The 24,197-nt window shown below is 48.4% G+C and overlaps 1 protein-coding gene across 1 annotated transcript; it reads right to left on the bottom strand.

Annotated features, from left to right (window-relative positions):
- Positions 1-18,879: 18,879 nt before the first annotated feature.
- On the bottom strand, positions 18,880-23,783 carry BOD1 (biorientation of chromosomes in cell division 1). Its single transcript, XM_085073987.1, has 4 exons — positions 23,565-23,783; positions 22,342-22,466; positions 20,934-21,134; positions 18,880-19,736 (listed from the first exon to the last, which is right to left on the bottom strand). The coding sequence occupies exons 1-3, from the start codon at positions 23,766-23,768 to the stop codon at positions 20,936-20,938; spliced, it is 528 nt and encodes a 175-aa protein (XP_084930113.1). The 5' UTR covers positions 23,769-23,783; the 3' UTR covers positions 18,880-19,736; positions 20,934-20,935.
- Between the last annotated feature and the right edge of the window lie 414 nt (positions 23,784-24,197).

Raw genomic sequence — 24,197 nt, 5'->3', positions numbered from 1 at the left:
GTGTTACCCACTGGCTAATCCTGTGCAATCTTCTCAGGTTTCCAAGGTTTACTCCAAGCCAGTCTGTCCCTACTCCCACTCCCTCCAGGATCTGGTGATGACATTTGGCTTTTTTTTCTTCGGGAAGGGACATTTCACCACAGCCCTGACCTCTGCCAGACTGCTGGGCATCTGCACAAGGGAGGGTTGGGCAAGTTCCTCCTGATTCCAGAGGTTTTCTTTTGTTGTTTCATCCACTCCAATCACTTCAGCATCATTTCCAGTAACAAATGCACCTAATGAATGGGTAGAAGGATTGTTGCCCTCTGTGGTACGTGGTCTGAATTGCTCAGCTGTGTCCCACAGGCTCCTCGTGCTCGAGGGAAATCAGCTGTGAGGTCAGAGTGGGGCAGGTTTGGGTTTTTTGGAACCTGAGTTCTTGCAGAGTGATTGCTGTGAAATCCAGAGTGGCTGTGGTGTTCTGATCCCAGGTAAGAGCAGAGAACCTGTTGGGAATTCAGGAAGAACAGCATCCTGGCCTCTCTGAAATTACACTTTTGTTGGAAAATTCTAACTTTATGACTCGAAGACACACAGGGAGCAGGTGCACTATTTGGGCAAACAGGAATTAGTGGCTTAAGTAAAACCCCTGAACACTGAGAGATAACTTCTGCTGGTTTTCATCCTCTTTCTTGGTTCCCCTGATATTTCCTGTTGCTCCCTTCATGGCTGATCTCTCTGAAGCAAGGCCAGCACTGCACATGCACATGAGGTGCCTGCAGTTGCCCAAAGCTTGGAGGACCTGGAAGGGGAAGGTGCCTGGTGACCTGATAGTGCTCCCCAGGCTGATAGAATTTCTGCTTTCCTTGGCTCCTGAGAAATGCTTGGTGGAAAAATAACAACAGGGCCAAATGCTGTTATTTTACATCAAGGTAATCAGAGTGGTCACTTCACTGGCTGCTTCACAATAAGCTATTTCCTCTCTGAATTAGGCAGTTCAGCCTTCAGTTTCTCTGCTCTTTGAAGAGCAAGTGGGTTGGTGGCTGATTGTCCAGATAAAACACCTTCCAATTGAGCTGGGCACAGACTTCTGAAGGCATTTGGCTTTGAGAGATTTCATTGTGTGCCAGAGGCAAAGCAACCCCAGCAATTCATTCAGTGGGGGGTGTGGGAGGACAAGGCAAAAGAAAGAAAATGATGGACCTCAAACTGATAGCAAAATTTTGAGGACCTCTGAAGTATGCTGCAAATAAATATTTTAAAATTTGGAATTTTTTGGCCACTGTTGTACAAAGCTGATAAAATTCTCTCTCTTTGCCAGTTTAACTGTTTCTACCATCTTTTGATCAGCTGTTATGTTTAGATTTGTGAGGTTTTGTCAATGTTAAGTTGTAAACTGTTTATTTCTGTGTCGAAAAATTTTGGTTCTCTTCAGAATGAGTTTCCCCTGCTATACATATATAATTTCTCCTGCTAATCACACATGAATAGGTTGCCATACCAGTTTGATTACAGGATTATGTTTTCAGACATTTATCATAAGATTTTTGTGCCTCATTTTCCTTTTCTGTGTGTGAGTTTTCCCTGCTGCAGCTGGACAGGGGTGGATGCTGTTGGTGGAGGTGTTTAGGTCTCATAAAATCCTTTAGGGTTGACTGGTGGATCATCTCTTCTGAGGTGGAGTGGAAGTAACCCTTGGCACATCCTGTGTTTCCTAAGAGTAGGATATGATTAATATTTTGTTAAAAGGTTTTCATTGTAGTCTCTGGTCTGTAAGCAAACCCTGCTTGCATGGAACCCCCATTTTTAAGTTTTTCTGTGCTTTAAAAGCCACAGTTAGTCAGAGTTTCAGGAGCTGTGCCTGGAGAGCATCCCAGCCCTTCGGGGCTCAGCTCAGTGCTGCAGCTTCAGGGCCTTGTGCCACTGAAACCCTTCAAGGACACAATTCCTCCATCCCAAGAGATGCTGTGCTATCAGTGGGATCAGCCTATTCAGATGGAATTTGGCCTTTTGTCGAAGTTAAGGTCATAAAGGAGGTTGGGTGATTTTGGAGGGGATTTTCTGCCGTGCTGGGCACTGATGGTGGCTGGTTCAGGATGAAGAGCTGGCTGGGTGGCAATCAGCAAATTGCTGCTGTTGTTTGTACAAGAGTTCAAGAGATCCCTTTGGGATCAACACACCCCAAATCCTCATCGTTCAGGGAGACTGGTCCTTAAAAAACCCTCTCCTGCTTTAGGTGGCTGTGGTCAGACTCCCAGCTGGGTTTGTGTGTTTGCTCTGTGTGTCCTTTGGGGCTGGCAGTGCTGGGAGTGCAGAGCTGGCAGGGAAATGCCCAGCAGCAGCTCAGTGCCTGTGCAGGTACAGCATGTATTTATAGCTGAATGCACAGTCTGTGTGCACATGTGTGCCTGGGAAAGTTTCGGAGGCTCTGGGTAATGCATCTCAATTACAGCCCCGTCTGGAGCTACAGCCCTGCTCAGGAATTGGAAATCTGCAAAGAATCCACTGAGGCTAAAAACACCATTTGGTTTCCTTCGCCAGAGGGACACTCATCAATATCTCTCTCTGTTAACAGCAGAGGGTTAAAGCCTTGGCAGTGTTCTCAGCCACCAGATGCAGGCAGAGTTCAGATGCAGGCAGAGGGTTTTTCTGTGAAAGGCAATTTCACTGCTGCTGGGTTAAAGCTCCAATTTTGCCTGACGCTGCAAGTTTCTTAAAAGCAGGAAAAAAGTGCACAGACTGCTGGCTTTCCCCCTTTGTACGTGTCCTGTGAATGAACTGACCTCTTGTTTTATCCCAGTCAGGACAGATTGCTTTACAATTCACTCCCCACGTGGAATCTTGGATTCCCTGAGGTGCCAGGCTGCTGCTTTGGTGTTTGTGCTGCACCTCTGGACAGTGCCCAGTGCCATGGTCACTGTGCTGGAGGAACTGGCAGAGAAGATCCCAAGTGAAGCTTCATCCTCTCACACCTGCTCTGCCCAACTGAGCTAATCTCAGCAGGAAGATCCTCACTCAGCCTGGAGTTTTTTCCTGTCTCAGGCTTAGAAGCAACCTTAGCACTGCTGAATTACATTTCTTTCCCTAATGCATCTCTAATAATAAATCCCATTTTCTCTCTCTGCCTGACAAAGGACACTCCCAGAGCAGATCTCTTCAGCACAGACCCGCTGTGCTGCTCAACGCTGCCTCTTAAAAATTCAAGCTACTTCCCCAAGGTTACACAGCATCTCTTTGGCTTCACTGAGTGACTGAAACACCCCTGACTGAGTGGTGGTTGTATTCCCATCTCCTCTGGGCGAGGAATTTGCTCTGTCTGACACCCCCAGCCCCCTCCAGCTGCCCGAGGGGCTGCACAGCACAGCTGGGCACAGCTGGCCCTGCAGACCCCCTGCTCCTTGGGGGCTCTGCAGCCCAGCCAGGGACATCTGCTCCGAGCTGAGAGCTGGCACCACGAGGGGTTTGGCCTTGGAAGGGAGATATTTACTTTGTACAGCTTCTCTGTAAACCAGAGAAGCCCAGCAATTTATTTAGTCTAGGAACAGCAGAGCATGCCAGTGCCTCTGGAAGAGCCCCCTCAGTGCAGCTGGTTACTTGGACAATACTTTCCTACAGGAGGGAAAAACGATGCTTTATTGCTCTTTATTCCTCTATTCCTCTCTCTCCTCTATTCCACAGCACTGCTCAGTTGTCTGGCAAAGTGTGTCTCACAGGTCAGGGCGGGGAGGGAGAACAAAAGCTTTTAGTTCTGAGAAAGGCAGGAATTTTCATGCAGGAGAAAGCTCTCCTCAGGGTAATTTCTGTTCTTCTCAACAGGATCTGCTGCAGAAATCTCTCAGCATTGCTGCCTCGTGCCAGCCACGGCTAAACTCAAGTGCACAGTGCTGCAGGCTGTGCTTTTCCAAAGTGGGGTTCAGCCAGCTCACCCTGAAAGCAGAGCAAGGGTTGGGATTGAGTGAGAGGAGGGAAAATTCATGTGAGACCTTTAATAAGGAAAGGCACAGCTCTGTGTGTGAGTGGCCCTGGTGACAGGAATGTGCCTGTGTCAGGAGGCTGCAGCCAGGACAGGGATCCCTCCTCAGACCAGGTGCTCCATGGAGTCTCCATCCTCTGTCACGAGCCCAGAGCAGATCTCCCAGGATTTAAGAATTCCCAGTCCCATGTTTGATGCCCTGTCTCAGGGCAACCACTGATCACACAGGGAGCTCTGGCAGAGCAAAGGAGATGCCAAGGGCATGGCCAGAGCTGGGGGAGAGACTGGGGAACAGGAGATCCCTGATGGGGGAACACAGAGCCACAGGGGTGCCCTGGGCAGGACCCTCAGGAGAAGAGCTTGAAGCCCTGAATGGAAACTTTTGCCAAGTGCCTGTGTGACAAGTTTCACTTATCCTGTGTCACCAGTAGGAATCCTGGGGATTTCACAGGGCACAAGAGCAGGGTGTGGGTGTCCTGCCAGGATCACCACGTGCCCTGAGGGACACAGTGCTGGCCAGACCCTGAGGGCACCTCGGGGCTGTGTTTGGGCTTTCTCAGTTCAGAGCACACGTGCCTGGCTTGGAAACCCTGTAGGCTGGGGAATGGCCAGGAGAGGCTGTGACACCTCCTTTCAACCCCCTGGATGCAGCAGGAGGGCTTTAACCTGAGCAGTTTGAGGAGTTTATCCTGTTCAACCTGAGGGGTTTATCCTGTTCAACCTGAGGGGTTTATCCTGTGCAAACTGAGGGGTTTGTCCTGTACAACCTGAGGGGTTTGTCCTGTGCAGTTTGAGGAGTTTATCCTTTGCAGTTTGAGGAGTTTATCCTATGCAGACTGAGGGGTTTATCCTGTACAACCTGAGTGGTTTATCCTGTACAAATTTGCCCTGGGCAGCTCACCAGGGAGTGACCTGGGGCACAGGGGACATGGCTGGTGTTCCTGGGATGGAGCCAGGAGGAGCAGCTCAGGGTTTGGCTGCCCTGTGGGGACCAAGCAGTGCCTGCCTGTGCTTGGTTTGGCTCTGCCCCGAGCTGACGTCTCCCGGTTTGTGTCACATTATGCATTATGTGATAATTATAAAAATGTGAAAATAGAACTCGCAGTACCAAGCAGGCAGCACGCAGCATCGAGTGGTGCCATGTGTGTTTTCCTGCTTCCCCTCCGAGGATTAATGGCCCTTTAGAGAAGAGCCTCGTGGCTGGTTTAAGTTTCTCATTACTTCCTAGGGGTCCTTCCTTGCAGGGCTCTTGGAGCAGGATTAGCTGGCAATGGGTGGCACAGTTCCCTTGGTACATAGTGATCCAGCTCTGCTCTCAGAAGGGCTCAGGGCTGCTGCAGTTGCTTCTTATTTCCTGCCAAGTGCCCGAGGGGGGCTGATGTGAGCCAGTGTAAATGCTGGGTCCATCCTGGGGTGGATAGGATGGGATGAACTGTGGTTTGCCATTTGTTCCTCCCAATTACCCACACAAAGCCAGGTCCCCTCTGAGCCACCTCCTTGGGGAAATGGTTCCTTTTCTCTGCCTGGGTGGCACTGGTTTGTTTTTCAGCACGGGTTTCCTCTGCTCCACTGTGACTCCCAAGGCCAGCATGGAGCAGGAGAAGCAGCTTGGGGTGTGCTGTGTGGGAGGATGAATCCTCCAGTGGTGCCAGCAGACAATGGGATGTGCTGAGCTGTGTCACCACGGCAGAGAGGGAGCAGCAGGTGCTGCAGACATCCCCCAGTGCTCTGTGGGCTCTTCTCCTGCCACTCAGACAGCACAGAATGTTTTGGGGTGGAAGAGACCTTGAAACTCATCCCATTCCAGCTCTTCTTTTATTTTCCCATCCATTTCTGTAGTGGCCTTTCAGCCCCTATGTCCAAATCATCACTTCTAAGCCTTCTCTCTATATTTCCAATCAGACCCAGAGGCTATTTCCAGGATAAGGAAAGGTGGCTGGAGCATCCTTTAGCAGCACCAATCCAATGGAATATATTGGTGCTCACACTGTGGCTTGTTTAATGAGGAACATAGCCTGAATTATTTGGTTTCTGGAGGAGTATTGACCTGTACAACAGCTAGGAGAGTTTTCATTTAGTACCTGTTCTTCTCTGTAAAAAATACAGACTTTAGCTGTGAGGTCTCATTTAAACTCAGTGGGTTTTTTTCTGGATAAAACCAGGAGAATCCTCAGGGAGCTGAAACTGAGCTATGGAGCATCAAGAGAAGAAGGGGCTGATGCTTCTAGATCTTGAAAGCAGTAGCCCTTTCTGTGTGGGAATGGCTGGCACTGAGAACAGGACTGAGCAATGCTGGGCTCCTTCAGGGTGAGAAGGGATCCCTTGTGATGGAAAGGGAGAAGGGAAAGCCAGAGGGAGGCAAGTCTGGTTCCCAACAGTCCCCTTTTGCTCCAGTCAGAGGATCTGGTTACAGAGAAAACATCCCTGGCTGTGCTGGGCTTGTGTTACAGACAAGGGGGACTCCTCCTTCCCGAGCTGGGGTCGGTGTCTGTTGGCACAAATTCCCAGTTGTCCTGGATAAACCTTGTCAGGAGCTGCCCTGGGAATGAGCAGAGCCTCAGGGGACACAAGTGGGAGCTGAAAGAGCTCCTAGCCTGCTCAGTGCATCCCATTGCTCCCACCCCACTGCCCTCATTCCGGACAGAAATGGGGATGCAAGGATTGCACTGCAGGTGTTAGGAGTGAAAAAGACACAAGTGATTATGACTCAAATGCCAAGATTTTGACTCAAATGCCCACCAAGAGCAGGGACTGTGCAGGGCAGAGCAGCTGAGGGGAGGAGGAGCAGGAGATCCACAGGGATCTCAACTCTTTGTATGGATTTGTGGCCATTCTGCCTCCTGGAAACCAAGTGCTGACCTGTTTCTTTCTAAGACTGACCAAACAAACCCATCATTCCGTTTTTATTCAAGAGCAGTGGAGAGCAGCAGAGGAGGAGAGCAGATATTCCTGGCTGCTGCTGTTCAGGCTCCTGTGCCTTTGGGATCTCTCTGGTTTTTCCTTCTCCCATCAGCAGTTCCCACACTCTGTGGACTCCTCTTTTCACCCAGAGCATGCTGCATCCACCTTAATCCCAAATCTCATCCCAAAGGCAAACAGCTTTTCCAAAGGCAAAGCTACATGGAGAAGCTCTGAGTGTGACACTTCGAGTGTCACAATTCAGTTTCTTCTAAAAACTACAAAAAAAAAATTGCCCTTTATTCTGAATCTGACTTTCTGTTGTGAGGTTTCTGTTCCACACAGGCCCCGTGTGCCTTTGCAGTATCAAGAGGAGGATTCCAGGTACAGATCAGTTCAGTAAATATACTCCCTGCCTTTTTTTAGATTTCCTAAAATACAGGCAATATGTCATTGTCAGGAGACAGCGATTCTCTTCAGATCTGTGGGCTGACTGATTACCTGAAAGAGGGTTTTTTTAAAAAAGAAAACTATTTGAGGGAAGGAGAAGCAGCATTATAAAGGATTTTAAAGCAGGTACGATCTTCCTACCCACTGATGTAGGAAGCTGATATGTCATATGTGTGAAAACAAATGAGAACTTAACAAGGGGAGGGGATAATGACTCAAGAGAAGTTTTTGCTTGTTACGCAACCAGAAATCCCAGGACCTCAGAAATATTTTAAAGTATCACATTTTCCCCTATTCTTTCAAAAACTAAGCAATTCCTTTCTTTTTAATGTCCACTCCAGAGGTAATGAAGTGCTGCCTTGCAATTTGAAACTGCAGCTTGTGTGTTATCTGGGCTGAAATTGTTGTCTGTTGCACAATTTTCGAGTAAGTTGAGGGGAGGGAAGTAAAATGCTGAGATAGCTTTTTTTTTTTTTTTAAAAAAAAGAAATATTATTCCGTGGTAGTGTTCAGTGTCTTTGCACTTTCTGATTTGTTGCCACCCCTGAGACATGTGCCTCAGGGTGGCACAGGATACTTGCTCTGTGCTGCTGCAAGTTATGTTTAGCCTCTTGGAAATATTCCCAGACCACCAGGAGTCATTTCTGACTAACAGGCACCCCTTAATCTGTCTTAATCCCCCCTATAATTTTACACCTTTTTAGCCTCATCCAAATAAAAACCCTCAGTTGCTTAAGTAACGATTGACGAGGCTTTGCATCTCTGCTGGGAAATAAATGTTATAATCTCCTTTTCTAAACAAGCAAACTGGCCCTTGATGAGGCAAATAACTTCTCAAGTGAGGGAGGAGCAGGTCTGGCAACAGATGCTCTGCCAGTGCCCTGAACCAACCCTGAGAGCCCCAGTGAGGACACACAGCAGCTCTTCCCCAGGGAGGTCATCCCCATGGGCTGGTGGCAGTGCTGGTGGCATTTCTGGGCCAGCTGTGGAAGGGGACAAACAGCCCCTGATCCCTGAGGGTGTCAGTGTGAGCATTTCTTGTGCATTCTGGGCAATGTGTTGGGAAACTTGTGACAACAGAGCCCTCCAGGGCTGCCCCTGAGCAGGGCTGATGTCTGCAGAATGTGGCATTGGCAGCAAGCTGTAAAACACCCTTGTTGCCCATTTAAAAATCCCCAGAGGTCCCCAAACCTCGGTGCTGGTGGCACAGCACCTCGTGTGTGTTGGGAGCCAGGGCAGGATGGCACAGCTGAGCTCTGCCAGGGACCCTCTGCCCAGGAGCTTTGCCAGGATGTGTCTTGTCCATCATCAAATCATCACAAAGCATCCCCTCTCCCCTGACATGGGCAAGAAACAGCTCAGATTGCTCATCTGATGTTCTGCAGTGCTCCTGGACTCAGGGATGAGAGGTGTTTTTTGGGATTGTGTCACCCAGAGCTCACATGGGCTCCCAGGGAAGCTGGGTTCATCTTCCTCCCTCTGTGAAAAACACCAGGAAAAGTTGCAGAGAAATCTCTCGAGTTGTGTTTCCTGAGAGCTGCAGTCTTGGGAGGAGAGGAGAGAATCCAGCTGTGCCTGCAGCACTCATGGGATGAGCTGAGCATGGATGGGAGCAGCAGGAGCTGTTGAACACAAATTTGGGAGATTCTCTATCCCCAAATCCAGTGATGTTAAATGCAGTGTTAAACACACCATCTCCACGATGGCATGGTGAAGATGCTTTATTGCAAAAATCCAGGGTTCCTTAAACTGTTAGCTTGTTATGAGTTTCCACACTTGTGAGGCACAACAAATGTGCTTAACCAACACCAACAAATGTGCTTAACCAACACCACAGACCATGATAGGAACATCAGGTGTGACCAACCACAGCCCCACTGTGAGCACTGATTGTTCTAATAATTGTTTTACAATTATGGAACTTGTTTTTCACCTCCAGTTTAGCTGAGTCATTCCCAGAATGCTTTTCTAGTTAGCCAAAGTGACAGAAGTGAGCAAGGATTTTAGGAGGGCAGCAAGGCACTCACTTTGCAAGGCCTTTCTGCTCTGCAACAGTTAGAATAACTGAGGATTTCCACATTGTTTGCCTTGATTACCCAGCAGAACAAATAGCACTGGGTGGGCAAGGGAAAGGTTTGGAGGATGTGAAGTGAAATTCTCCCTCCTGGCTTTATCACCTGAATCCTTAGGGCAAAAAGCTGCCCTACAGCTGAGGGAAGAATTCAGCCTCCTTGCACAAAAGTTCTCTGCTGCAATGGCTTCCTCTGTGCAGAAGGGTTGGCAGCAAAATCAGGTGTTGAATTGATGGCTGTGCTGACAAACCTCCCTCCAGGGCAGAACTTGTTCTAAAAATCAGCATTTGGGGATCAGCTGCTCGGTGTCGCTGCGGGCTGCTCAACTCCCAGAAAACACAGCAGAGGTGATGGAGAACCCCAAAAAGAGCCACCCTTGCAGGAGTTCTTCCCTTTGGCAGCACTGTGAGCACGGAGGTGATGGGATGAAGCAGAGGCAGACGTGCCCCCAAGCACGCAGGGAGCACAGCGAGCAAATTTCGGGGGCGTTCTGCGAGTCCCTGCTCCATTCAGGAGGGGCTGGCTGCTCAATCGCTGACTTCCAGTGATTTATGGAGGGCTGGTTAAATGCCCCTTGAAGTCAACGGGAGCCTTTTGATGTCAGGAGCCTTCAGCTGGAGCCCCAGCCTGCCCATTCTTGCAGCATCTGGGGCTGTGGGGAGCAAAAAGCAGCGATGAGAAAGCAGGCACTGAAAGTGAGAAAAGCCTTCCCTCGGACAAAAGCCTGGCTAGAAGGTACAATATTCCTCAGAGCCCTGAAATGCACAAACTGTTGCTTTCTTTGGGGGCTTTTCAGGGCTGTGTTTTGTTTTTTTTAACGGACAGTCTGTTCTCGGGGCTGTTATTACTTTTAAGGGCTGCAGCCCCCGTTGGTCGGGGGGTGTCAGAGCCATGACTTCATTAGCATTTATTTAGATGCCTGCCTTGGAATCAGCCCTGATTGACGAGCTCATTGTGTGGACTTCCCAAATGACTCCGTGGCTGAGCTTATCTCCGCTGTGCCGCTGGGTTTGAAGCAAGTGCGATGGGTTTGGGGTTTGTGTCAGGGCTGGATTGAATCTTCAGCCCATTCTTCAAGCCTGAATTCTCACCAAGGCAGTTTGGAGAGGTGGGGTGGGGAGATTAGTGCTGCTTTTCCTGTTTTATAAGTGGGGGTGATGATGGAGTGTTACCCCAAGGGAAGCATGGGATCCCAGCTGGAGCTGGAATAGGAACAGAGAAGATCCTCAGTCCATGCTCAGAATTGAGTCTGTGCCTTCCTTTTGTGCTTCCCTTTTCACTCCTGGCCTGATGAAGCAGTTTCTGGATGCCATGTGGACAAATGATGAGCCAGGTGAAACAACTGCTGGCTGACACTCATACCCACACTGCTGAAAGGCCAAAAAAAAATCACTTTTCCACCAGCAACATGTGAATGTTTGGAACATCTGCATCCACAGCCCAGTAACAGCTAGTTGGAGATGTGTCCTTACAGGAGAGACAGAGCAGGCAGCTGTGAAATCTGTGTCCTTTAGGGGCAGAAGCCCCTGCAGGGGTGACATTTTGCACGAGCCAGGCTTATTTCAGCATCTGCAAAAACTCTGAGAGGGTTTTTTCCACCTCTGAGTTGTTAAAGCCTGAAAAAATCAATGAGTCTTTTTATTATGCTGCTCTTTAAATAATAGCAGCAATAATTCTATACCCAGATACCTTTATTTTCAAGACCCTTTGGTCTTTAAAAATCAGCCCCTGCTTGAAAACAGTTGATGGCAAGAAAATGAACTTGAAAGGCATTTTCCTGCTTCTCCTGGTGCTGGTGGAGCTCTGGACTTCACCATTTGTCGTCAGTTGGAAAACACAAGGATGACAGATATGGGAGGATGGATCAACTCCCAGCTCCTGAGAGTTTTGGTGTCTAGAATTATCTCCCTGCTCCTGGTGTAGTTCTTTGCAGGATGGATGTTAAGGTGGTACTGTCTCATCCTAGAGGTGTCTGGATTTCCATGAAGGATGAAGCAAATCCCACAAATGCAGTGAAACCCTGCAAAATGCTGCCTGCCTTTGGCCAGCCTGGATTTCTGTGGGTGACAGAGCTGTTTAGCACCTTGCGGCTCTGGAGCCTGTGTGGGGTATTGGCTGTAAAAGCTGGAAAAGGGAAAATCCGTGTTCCTTACGTGGCTGTTTGCAGAAATCAGTGCAGGATTAGTACCTAGAGAGGCAAGGAGGAGAAAGGGAGTGGGCGAGGAGCACCTTACATCAGCCACATGCAGCACAGACTGTCTCCCAGGCCATGGGACAGCTGAAAATTCCGACTCCTTCCTGTTGCTGGATCGGATTCCTTTGGTGGAAACAGGGCAGGGTGCCCTGGGGAAAAAATCTCCATAGCCTCAGGCCCCCTCTGACATCAGGTCAGACATTCCGGGTCACATAGCTGGAGGCTGCAGCGTGAAACTTAATATTTCAATGGATCAAGTGCTCCTGGCACATGGAGCTGCTGCCTGGATGGACTCGGTGAACTCAGCAGAGAGCAGAGGGTTCAGCCACGGCCTGGGGAGGGAATGGTGGAGCTGAGGGATGGATAAACCTGAGCTGCTTTTATGTGGTCAGCCAGTGCCAGTGGTGGTGGGAGATGGAACTCGGCTGGGGTGATAGTGGGATGGGGAAATGATGGTGTGGTTTTCTCTGCTCTGTATGGAACGAGGGAAAAAAAAGAGCTTGGGGGAAAAAAAGATATTGAAAAGTAAAAAGTGAGCCTTGATATGCCCAAAAGGAGGAAGAGCCACTTTCATCTCATCCACTGGCAAAGTCTAAAATTAAAACCTATTTCATGTCTAAGTCCAGAGAGTGGAAAAGTGAAATATTGCACATATTTAGATGTGACTGACAGGCATTACAGTGAAGAGGCTGATCCTGCACCAAGAATCTCAGGGGGTCTGTCCCTTCTTCCAGAAAAATAAAGCCCAATGAGTCGCCTCCAAATCCCATTTTCAAAGCTCAAATCACTTCAAATCAATTTCTGCTGCAGGTGTCCAAATAAGCTCCAGTTTCTACTGTCTCTATTCGGTAAAAATAGCTTATCCTCTGACATCTGGGAGAGGTGAAGGTGTTACCAAGCACTGAGCTGTCAGAATCGCTGTCATCATTTTATTTCGGGTTGTTTAAAGTCCCATTAGTTCGATTTTTGTTCTTCTTTTGTGCTTATTACCATCTTCTGCTGGGAGCGAGAGCGCGTGGCTGATGGGGAGGACTCCCATCTTCTGCAGAAGTGGCAGGGAATGTTTTACAAATGCATCCCCTGCCTGCAGTGCAGGCTGAACTCTGTCACATCTCCAGAGCTCAAAGCAATGTGGAAAAGTAAGACTGAACAGCAAAGCCCAAAGCAATTTTTTTTTCCCCTGCAGATAGATTTGCTGGTTCATCTAAAAAAAGGCTCAGAGTTCCTAGAACTTTGAAGACCTTCTGGAACTTTTTTTTTTGCCACTTAGGCTTGCCCTCTGATTTTTTTGTGTGAATAAAATGCAGATCTTCAGGACGAGATGGTGTGAGCAGTGCTGATATGTGTGGTTTTGCAGAGTGGGAAGTGCAGGATGTGAGCAGAGGGAGGCTTAGAATCACAGAATCATGGAATATCCTGAGTTGGAAGGACAGGACACCCCAAGAATCCCACCCTGTGCCTCCTGGGGCTCAGGCAAGGTGCTGCTGCTGCATTTGCAGTTTAAATCTCATTTTCTGTCTCCTCCTCCTCATATTCCTCAGATCTCTTCCTGAAGAACCTTGTTTAGGGGTATCTGTGCCCTCTGCTGAAATTGATAAAAGACTTTCCGGTTATTTCTGATTAAAGTCCTAAAGATTTTGCCCAATTCTTTGCTATGCATCAGCTGCTTTTCAGCGAGGGCAATTTCATTCCTATCATGAGCCAGTATCATGCAAACTCGTTTCTTTTGGAGCTCTTTCCCAGTCCCCAGGAACATTATTTCCATGCCTTTATTTCTCTTGGATCCACTCTCCCTTTGCAACTGCCCTCACTTGGTGCCTGCAGAATTCTGAACTGCTGGTTTGGCTGGGATTATTCTCCATGGATCACCTCCCAGTAACTCCCAGTGCCTCGGTGTCCTGCAGGCTGGTTGGTGTCTGAGCTCTGCCTTCAGCTCAGTTTCTTTAGTTTCCCTTTGATTTCACTCTTTGCAGTCAAGTCGAAAGCTCTCACAGAGGTAAGGGATGTCATACATATTACATCTACCAAAATTACAAATTATTCATCACAGCTCGATTCAAAGGCAGCTCTGTCATCTCTCCTACTGCTTCTCAGAGCTGCTCTCTTCGAGATCCTGAAGCCTCCAGAGTGAGGCTCTTCTGCTGGGAGAGGTTTTTCTTTTAGGCAATAACAGAATCTGTTAAGCTGACCTGGTAGGACCAGTGGTCAGGGCAGCAAATCGTCTCACAAAAGCTTCTCATGGTGAGATGACCAAAAATCAAAGCAGAAACCAGATTTGTCCTTAAACCTGGAATAATCCTGGTCAGGAAACCCCCCAGGGACACATTTCTTTCTTATGAGCTTGGAAGATTTCCCTGACTTTGGGATAGCAAGCACTGCTCTCAAGTGTCTGTGCAGTGGGGATGGACAAAGTGCAAAGGAACCTAATGTTTAATTGAAAACATAATACCCAAATGCCTGCAGCCCTGAATTTCTCGTGTCTGCAGCTCTGGCCAAGAAATCCATTGCCTCTTTCTACTTTTCCATGCAGGTTTCAAGGGCTCTCTGTGGTGATGCAAACTTGCCAGCCTTTGCCCCTAAGGATACCCTGATGGTTCTTCTCTCATGGCAGAACTCCATTCCTGTGCTTTCTTAGCTTTCATGCCCAGATTTGCACTAAAACTCACCTCAGGCAGTTTTTTTCTGCAGGGCAATGAGAAAAAAGGGGGGAAAGTGTGACCTCCCTGGGGTCTGCACATCCCTGAAACCCTGACAGCAAACCCTGCCTTGATACAAAAACTATAAAAAATGGCTTAACTGACAGGGACTGGGATGAAGTTTACCCACCAAACTTCACCTTTTTCTTTTGTTTTGTGTGAAGGAGTTTGCTTTCCCAAAGCACAGAAAACTTCATTTGAGATCTGTTGAGTCTCAGAACCAGATCAACGTGTTCCATCCCACCCAAAAAAAGCACTGCAGCCTGTGGGCAAGCTGTGTTTTGGGGTGACCAAGCCCATTTCAGCCCCTCATTTCCACAGGGCAGTGTTTCTGTATTTCCACAGCAGTGGAATTTCTGTATTTCCACAGCAGTGCCAAATGACAGAGCAGCAGCACCTCGAGACGGAGTTGGGCTTTGCTCTGAAAACTGTGATTTTATACTCCCGAAAACCCCCAAATCTATAACTCTCCTATCTCCACTCCTGCCTCGGGTTTTCTATTTGCCACAACTCCTTTCCTCCCGTTTCCCTGCTGCTCTCAGAGCTGCTGCAGCCCTGCACGTCGGCAGTGGCGCCTGGGGGCCAGGGGGGCTCAGGTGGGCTGCCCTGGGCCAGCTGTTGCCACAGCAACCCCTGCCCTGCCCTCCGGACCCCTGGGGCTCCCCGGCAGCCACGGGGGCTGGGAAGGCTCGTGTCCATCTGCTGGAGATGGAGCAGCATCCCTGGGATGAGCGCTGGTTAAAAATGGAATCTGTTCCCCTAATAAACCGCTGAGGGTGGCTGCTGGACATCCCCAGCCCTCGAGGCTCTGTGACATCCCTGGAGGGATGTTTTGGGAGTAGTGACAGCCCGGGGGAACTGTCAGGTATCATCTGTGGGGCCAGCAGCTGCCAAACCCCACTTTCCATGCCATTTTGGGCAAGATGGGTTTGGATATGATTATGGCTATGTCCAGGCTGTCCTGTAGGAAACAGAGATTCGGGCAGGGCTGGAGATAATCAGCCATCCCCTTTTGCAGGTGAAACAGCTCAGCTTTTTCCCCGGGAAGGGATTGAGGTGGGGAGGGAAGGCAATGGCTCAGGTGTGCCCTGGTGAGGTGAGATGAGATCAGCTGCTCCCCTGAGCCCCTGCAGCTGGGGCTGAGCCACAGAGGGGCACAGAGTATGCCAGAGACTGGGGGGAGAGGTGCACAGAGTCCTCCAGAGCAAGGTAAGGCTGAATTGGACTTTTTCTGGGGTTTCTTGAAAGGTCTTGTGTGTGTAGCATGGTTGGAGAAGTCAAGGAGCGAAGGTGTGGAGCTCAGGCTGGTGTTGGTGATACCCAAGGCTCTTTGTCTTGGTTTTACTGGAATGGCAGAAGCTGGACAGAATTACCTGGAGGAAGGACTAAATGTCAGCAGGAGCTGCTGGAGGTGAATGCTGGTAGAGAGGGATGTGTTTAATGTCCTGGTGTCTCACAGTGGGGGAAGAGTTCCCACTGGGTTTTGTTTTTTTGCCGCGGTTTTGCTGCCCCCTTGTAGAAAATGTGAAATTTTATAAATGTGTTCTCGGAATTCTGATTGTTTTATCTCCCTTTTGCAGAGTTGCAATGAAATAAGAGATTCATGGTAATGGTTTTCTATTTCTGTCACAAATCCCTTCCAAAATGGGTATATTTAATGTATAAAGTTGCTTGGAATTCCCAAAGGCCCTAATTCAGCAAAGTGCAGCCATCTGTCCTATGTGAATTCTTTGCAGAGCCAACACCTCAAGTGCTTTAGGGATTTTTTTTTTCTCTTTTCTTGAGTGAATAGGTATCTGTTATAAAGAGATCAGTGCAAAAGGCACTGAATTCTGTGAGTCAGGGAGAGGGAGTCAGTGAAATACGAGGTCCTTTCACCTATTCAGGTGGGTTGGACTTGTTGCATTTTGCTTTTGCCTGGTTTGTCCCAGTGCTGGAGGGGATTGTTGCAGGCAGCTCTCAGTCTGATGGCTGAGGTAGCAATTTCTCTGTGCATGGCTTGGATGGTGTCTAGACTGGGCTGGTCACTGCCCAGTCATGTTCCTGAGCTCTGCTCTGTTGTGGGCTCAGCACCTGAATCACAAAAATGCAAGAGCTGCAGCAATGGTTCTGATACAATCTCATGGCACAGCCAGCTGGGGCCACAGGCACTGCTGCTGCTGCTTCAGCCTCAACCCTGTTCACAACAAATTACAGATTTGAGTAGGTCAGGATTGACAGCTTGACATCCTAAAGCTGTGATTTTTGTCCCTGATCACTGGGGCTGTTCACTTCTCTCCCCTAATCCTGATATTTGTTGCCTATTGCTAAACCTCTTGAGAAATGTCAGTGTCTGCAGTGTGATTTGCATTGGACAAGTACAGTCAGAGCTCATGGAAACACTTTGGCAAAGCTGTCTCCACACCTTGCCGAGCTGATTCACTCAGGAGTCAGCAAAAGAATCCTGGATCTGCTCGGGATTTGCAGGGAGGAATTGAGAAATGAAGCAAGAGTTTATCTCCCTCTTACGGCCGAATTCCGAACAGCCACGCTGGGAAAGGAAAGAAGGAGCAGGAATTTCTGCACTCGGTGGCTGTGCAGAGACCCTGGCTGCTCACCTTTAAACTGAGCTCTCTTTAGAAAACTGGTAAAATGTGTTTTGTGCTGCAATATAAACCACAACATATCCGTGAAAGAGTTCAACTGCTCCAGTCCTCTGTGAGTTTGAGCTGAGAAGTGGCCAAATATATCATCATGGAATCTTAGAGTGGCTTGGGTTGGCAGGGACCTTAAAAATCATATAGATAGTGGCAGTTGGTTCTGCTTCTTTTGGTGCAGTCTGCTTGAGTTGGTGTGATCTGCTCGAAAACTTTCTTTGCAGTTGCAAAAAGGGCTTGAGGAATCCAAAATCCACTCAGGTGGAACTGTGGTTGTGATAAGATGATCTGCAGCTGTGGTTTCTGCCTGCCTCTGTTGTTAATCTGCTCCAGGTTTCATTGAAAAGCATCTCTGGAGTTATCACAGGGCAGTTATGTAGGAAGTGCCTCAGGAGTTGTCCTTTTATTTTATATAAATTTGCATAATAAGTTTAAAACAAATCAGAAAATTACTTAATTTTTAGCAAGAATCAGTTTTACTTCAAGAATGTGTTATAAACATATTTAAACCACTTAGCTCCTATTCAGTACTTGTAATTAATTTTATCTTGGGCTAAAACATGTATGTTTGTAAAAATGGATTGCTTTGTGTGCTTGAAATGCATTACATGTACATTTTTCAGGAATGATGAGGGACAGGCAATGGAATTCTGCAGTTTTTCTAACATGACAGCATTTGGGACACTCACAGGAACAGAGATCAGAACTGTTGTAAGGCTGCAGGCCAGGGTTTGATGGGAGGAAGGGAAAACAGTGAGAAAATAAGTGATCTTGTGCAGACATCTCAGTTCAATATGAGCCCTGCTTCTTGAACTCCTCCAGTGTTTTGGATTTCTCTGCTTCCCCAAACTCTTCAGGCCATGTCTAACACACCCAGCACAGCAAAACCTGACTCATTCACCAGCTGTAGTCCAACATCCTGCTGCAGGAACAATTTCACTACAGTGGGTACAACTTTGTTCTTTTGCTCTGGTGTGAAGATTTGTTTCATCACGGAGGTTTTAAGGCTGGAATCCCAATTCTGGCTGTGGGACTTATAGAATTTAATCAAAGGGCACTGCACGAGTCCTTCATCATAAGGACTGGGTGGCTTTTGTCACTGTCCCGTTATGTCAGGGATGCTTCTAAGGCTCTAAAGCAACACTTCAGAGTAAAAACATTAAACACATGAAAGCCTGTGATATCCCAAGCTGGCTGCCCCAACTCTTCAGGTGCTTCAGTTGTGATCTGAAGGTTCCCACAGCCACTGGAGCTGTGCACAGCCTGGGCCCCACCAAAGGCACAGCAGTGTCAGAACTCGGAGTTTAACACAGAGAGAACAATGGAAAAGCCTTTTAAAAACTATCCTGGCTCACTCTATTCTCCTTCACTCATCTTTTAAAGCAGCTGTCAGGTAGGAAATGCAGGTTCAGCTTCTCTCCTCACTGCAGTAAATCCAGCTCTACTTGCTACAAAAATCCCTGAGCTGGTGTCCCTGTTTCCTGACTGCTCCTACTTAATCCAGAATTTGCCTAAGCACAGTCAAAATCATTTTCCTTTGCTCTTCCTGCACTCTTGAACCATTTTTCTCCCCCTGAATAAATGGCTCAGTTCCAAAGAAGTGGTTGAGAACCCCACCAGGAGGTGAAAGATTCTTCTCTGCCAAGAGCTGCCTTTAAGGCTCTAAGGGAAAACATTTATTTGGATGTTTATTAACTGATTTGGAGCAGTCTTTAACCCCCAAACCAGCACCCAAGAGAGAGCCCTTTACTCACACAATCTTGAAAATATCTTACAAATTTTGAGACACTTTCTATGGAAAGGAATACTAACAACCATTTCTCTTCATGAAAAGAAACAACCCCAGCTTGTTAAACCTGGATTAATCCAGAAACTGTGTTAAGGTCACACTTTCATTATGGTCCCAGTCATCAGGACTCCTGGATTTCTCTAAGTAGATTCTCCTTGAGAAAAAAATTCTGAAAAAGCCAAGCCTCAGAAATGCTTTTTGAGGTGTTTTATTGCAAAAAGGTGTGGATATTTGCTGGCAGAATAGTTGATCACATTCTCCATTTGACTGTCATCCAGAGGACACTGCATGCATTCAAGCTGAAAGCATAAGACAGTTTCCACCAGGCACCTGAGAAAGAAAAGTCTTCCAAGCTGAAAGATACAAATTTCCACCTGATCCCCTCCTCTGGTGTGCCCTTTGCTTCCCAGAGTTCCCTGGGAATTTTGGAGTGACATCAGCTATAGGCATAGCTAACTGTAAACGTGTTCCTGTGATGCAACAGAATTATCTGGATAATTGATCCTGAAGCTTCATCTCAAGTTCTGAACAGGAATGCTTTCCCTAAAGCAGGCAGTGCAGTGAGTTCCACCTGATTTGCAGCTTCTCCTCACTGTTACCCAGCAGAGGTGCACGAGGCTTCCTCTCCTCTGGCTTCTGTCAAAGGAAATCTGACAGCTCTACTTGGTCTCCAAAAGAATCTCCCACCCCCAACCCCTCTCTCCTCTCTTTGTGCTCCTTGTATCATCTCAAACCACTTCCCCACTCCCTCCAGACAGCACCAGACAATTCCCTTTTCCTTCCCACCCCCTTGCCCCAAGGCATGACTAATGAATACATGCTGCTCCCTGCAGTTCACAGCAAAAAATCTCTCCACACTTGGGCTGTGGTTCCCCAGGCAGAACTCCAGGTGCACCTGAATTTCACCATTTCAGTGCCTATTTCCCACAGGCCTAATAAAGGTAAATCATCTTTGGCAGACAGCAAATCCTGCACCAAAGGGAACAAGGAATCCACTGCCAAGCTAACAGGGCATGTTGCAATTGCAGCTGCTCAGTAGCAGGATCTCCCTGCAAGGAAAAAAAAAAGGAGAGTTTAGAGGATGTAAAGATAACTTCACGAGTCAGTGCATTAGGATAGATTAGGATACATTAACAGCTGCACTTGCTGTGGGTTATAATGGACTTTTAAATTACTAGAACCAGACAAAGCAAAAATTCAAGGCATTACAGCTGGAAGTCACAAGGAAATAACTCAGGATGATACTACAGGCACTTAAACTTCTACTATCAAGCTAAAACCCCTGCTGGTTGCTCTAATAATTCCAAGCATTAGAACAGCTATTGTAGGTTCTTATTCCTTCTTAATAAATCAGCTGTAGATTATATGGAGTTTTTTGCTTTCAGAAAGCTCTGGCAGATGGAACAACTGACAATTAACTTCCTTTCATGCAGCATGGTTTTAAGTTCCCCAGCAAAGCTGCAGATTGAAACCTCCCATCGAGGCAGTGGCTCCTCAATACCCCAATCAACCTTTAGATCCAGGGCCTTAGCAAAGATGGGCACATCCTGTGCTAAGACAGAGGAGCAGTTATGGCCCCCTGAGGCCCCTGGAGTTATTTTAATCACTAAAGTCAGAATGAACTCGTTTGCCACAAAGGCACCCTCAGTCCCTGCAGCTGGAAGATCCAGGTTGCTCTATTTAAACCGGTTTTTGGAGTGATCAGTTTTTCACTGCCAGAGATGTTGCCCATACTCCAGTAGGACTATTTTGGTCAGTGGTAATTCAACACTGCAGTGTTTGTTCTAAAGCAGAGATATGTAAAACTTTCAATGCTAAACCACAATAACTTGTCACCACTCTATTCTCATCTGTGTTTCAGTGAATGACATATATTTTTAATCCATTTGATACAGTAGTTCTGAAGTTTATCCAGCCACTTCCATGTCAATGCTGCTTGCTGGATATGCTTGGGTTTTTTTTCCCTGATGTTCTTTACTGGAATAAAAGGCCTTTTGGCCTGATCCAAACCCAGCACTGGCAGAGTGCACAGTGTTCCTTGAGAGCTGATTTACATCATGCCCATGTCTTAGTCACAGTTATTTTTAGCAGTCACTGGAGCTCAGAGGGCTGTGTGACACTGACAACAAGTGATCAAAGTGTCCCCCCTGCCAAGCCAGGCAGGGTCAGCCTCTCTATCTCGAATTATACCAATGCAGAGATGAAGCACACCAAGAATAGGAATAAGAAGTGCACAGATAGCAGACCTTTAGGAGGCATCCTGAGATGGAGCAGGAGGATCCTTATTCTCAGGCTCTGGAGGAGGAGCTGGCACATTTTCCTCTTTCTTTTGTGCAGCCAAAAATTCATGAATCGCCCTCTCTATCTGGGGCCTGAAGATGTGGTTTAGTTTTGGATCCACCACCTGAGAAATAATTCTGTCCACTCCAGCTTCCAGCATTCCTGACCTTGAACAAAAACAAAGAAGTCATTCAGCTCCTCTGAAAAACTTCTCCCCAATCTCCTCCAGCAACTCTCCAGAGCCCTCCTGTCAACTGCAATTAGCATTAACATGGTGAGAACTGCAGCCTACTCAGGAGATCCTTAACAGGGACTTGTTTCAATCCCCTATTTCTCTCCCTGCTCCCCACAGAATTAACAACTCACATCTGGTCTCCCAGGTACTTAAATGACACCTTGGCCAAGAGCCACTTTTAATAGGACTCCTGTGGAAACGAGGTCAACATGAAAGCAAACAAACACATTTTGGCACAAATATATTTTGGCACAAAAAGAGAAACAAGCTATTCTGAGGAGGAGGGCAGGTGAGAGCACAGGCTTTTTTTTGGCTGAGTGGGGGAAAAAGAGCCCTGCCCCCTAGGAACAGGACTGTCACTTGCTCCTATTAACAGTCTAGACAGATGGGTATGAATTATAAAAACAAGACACTGAGCACACAGCAGAGGTTCTGGACTGAGCAGCAGGAATTGAAGTGACTGATGACTTCAGGGGCTGTGTCAGGCTCCTGGACTGTGGGGCACAGGCTGTCTGGGAGGCTTAAGTCATGTCTGCAAGGGAGCAGGGACAGGAAATGGAGACGTTCATGGCGCTGGCAGAAGGAGCCACAGGATAATGAGGCTGTGAAGGGTGCAGGGACAGGGGCACCTCGTGTCACCTCGTGTCACCTCCAGGTAACAGCAGCCTGGGTGGGCATGGCACACACCTGGACACCTCATCCAGTGCCACCCCCTGCCATGGGCAGGGACACCTTCCACTGTGCCAGGCTGCTCTAAGCCCCATCCAACCTGGCCTGGGACACAACTTTTGGCATCCTCAGAACTCTCTTTAAAGAATCTTTAAAGGCTGTTCTCTTTCCTGAAGGTGAAGATCAAAGTCATCCAGCTCAGCACATCAGGCACAGCGTTTTTGCAGCAATAATTTGGACAGCAAACAGAAATCCTTCACCACTCAAAAATACTCATTTCAGGTAGAGCAATAATGTATATTTTGGGGAGAGTTCAGACTGCACCATTCTTACAATGAAACTCAGGGAGCACAACACAGGGAGTGTTGTTAAAAACTGAATTCTGCCAATTCTGCCTCGCTTGAGGTGATTCATGGCTTATCAAATATCAAATATAACATCATTTACTGCACAGGCTGCTGCTCACTTACTGAATCACACTCTGCCTCAGCCCATTCCGTAACTGGTTCTTGTTCATGGCTGGGTTCCATTCCTGCTTGTCCAAGTGGGTCGAGACAAAGTTGTCCACTTTCTGCCTCAAATTCTGATAGGCTGGCTAAAAAAAATACAAATAAATCCAGTTCAACAGCTCAAATATCTCCAAACAACCCCCTGCCAGAGCCCTTCACAGTGCATCTATTGTCACACAGAGACTGCTCTGTTTGTGTATCCCTCCTTTCACTCTCTGAACAAAGATAATCCTGTTTTCCCTGAGAACACAACTGGAAATGGCACAGAACGCTCAGTGTGTTGTAATAATTTAAATAGCTGGGTAGATTAGGGTTGAAATTGTCGTGAAATGCAAACTGTGCAGACAGGAGATGTTTAAGCAGAGTTCTTGTTGTCTGGAAACCTCCACCCCAGAATTCCTATGCAACTGGCTGAGCAATATTGTCACTAACCAAGAACTTGAATTATTTGCTTCTGTGGCATTAGCAGAGAAGATAAAAATTAAAAAATATATAATTATTGTTTTAATTATTTGAGTTTTATCAGAGGAAATACAATTCCATTCAACAGGAATTTAACTAACAAATTTATTAAAATACCCAGGACCATGCACAGCCTGGGTGCAAGGGAAGGACAAGAGGGTAACAGGGATATTTCAGTTTGATTGTTGTGGTCTCTGCTGTGGGCAGCACTGACAGAGCTGCTCCCTGCAGGCGACCCAACAGCTTTGGGAATGGTTTTGTGCCAGGTGCTGGCCCTGGATGAGACTGGCAGATCCCAGGACAAGGCTCTTGGAACCATAACATTTTAGGAAAGCAAAACTCAACAGAAAGTGTTGAATTTTGCCAGACCAAACCCAAGTTGCCGCTGACAGCCCAGCTTCAATATTGACAACAAATGATGAGCAGTTTGTTGTGGCTGAGGAAACAAATAATGTCAAACGGCAGTCTGAGAACATCTACTTAAGAAACAAAGAGTAACGATTTGGTTTGAGAATGTGGGAATATTTGAAATACAGGCTAAGAGCAGCACCATTGTCACGGGAAGCTGTTTCCCCAGTAAAGCCTGGGCTGGGAGTGAAGGGCTGAGCCCGTTCCTGCCCGTTCCTGCGGATGTGGCTCCAAGTATCCCCCGGGAGCAGCCCCAGGCTGCGGAGCACGGCGGGGAGCGGGAGGGCCTCGGGCTCGGCGCCCGGCCGCGGTACCTTGGTGTCCACGTCGGCCAGGCAGTCGCGGCGGAAGCCGTCGAAGAGGCCGCGGCTCTTGAGCTGCTCCACGATGAGGGCGATGAGCTGCGGGTCGCCGGGCGGCAGCGAGGCGGGGTCGGCAGGCCCAGGCCCCGCGGCCCCCGCGCCGCCCCCGCCGCCCCCGCCCGCCGCCGCCCCGCCGCCGCCGCCGCTCTCCGACATCGCCCGCGGCCTCCGCGCCGCCGCCGGCGCGCGCCGTGCTCGTCACGGCGGCGCGGTGCGTCACGGGGAAGCGAGTTCTCCTGGGGAAAGGAGCTGCGGGCTGAGCGCTGCGGAGAACTACAAATCCCGGCGTACATCGCGGCGCCGCCCCGCAGGGCAGCGGAAAGGCGGGCGCGGCGTTGTTGCGGTGCGTCTTGGGAATTGTAGTTCTCGGACCGTGAGGCTTCCCCGCGCCCGCTGGCGGGGAGGTGGGAATGGGGGTGCTGGGGTCACCCGGCCGGGGCGGTCACAGGCCCTCCGTGTGCTCTCGGAGCAGGGCCAGCCGGGCAGAGCGCCTGGGTGGAGCTCAGCATCACAAGGATGCTCCGGCTGTGCGGCAGGATGTGCAGGGATCCCGGGGAGCCTGGCATCCCCCTCCCGGCAGGGTAC

This window comes from Lichenostomus cassidix, chromosome 13 (genome assembly GCF_008360975.1).
Source record: "Lichenostomus cassidix isolate B80296 chromosome 13, HeHo_3.0, whole genome shotgun sequence".
Classification (NCBI taxonomy): domain Eukaryota; kingdom Metazoa; phylum Chordata; class Aves; order Passeriformes; family Meliphagidae; genus Lichenostomus; species Lichenostomus cassidix.
This window is presented reverse-complemented; position numbering and strand designations above follow the sequence as displayed.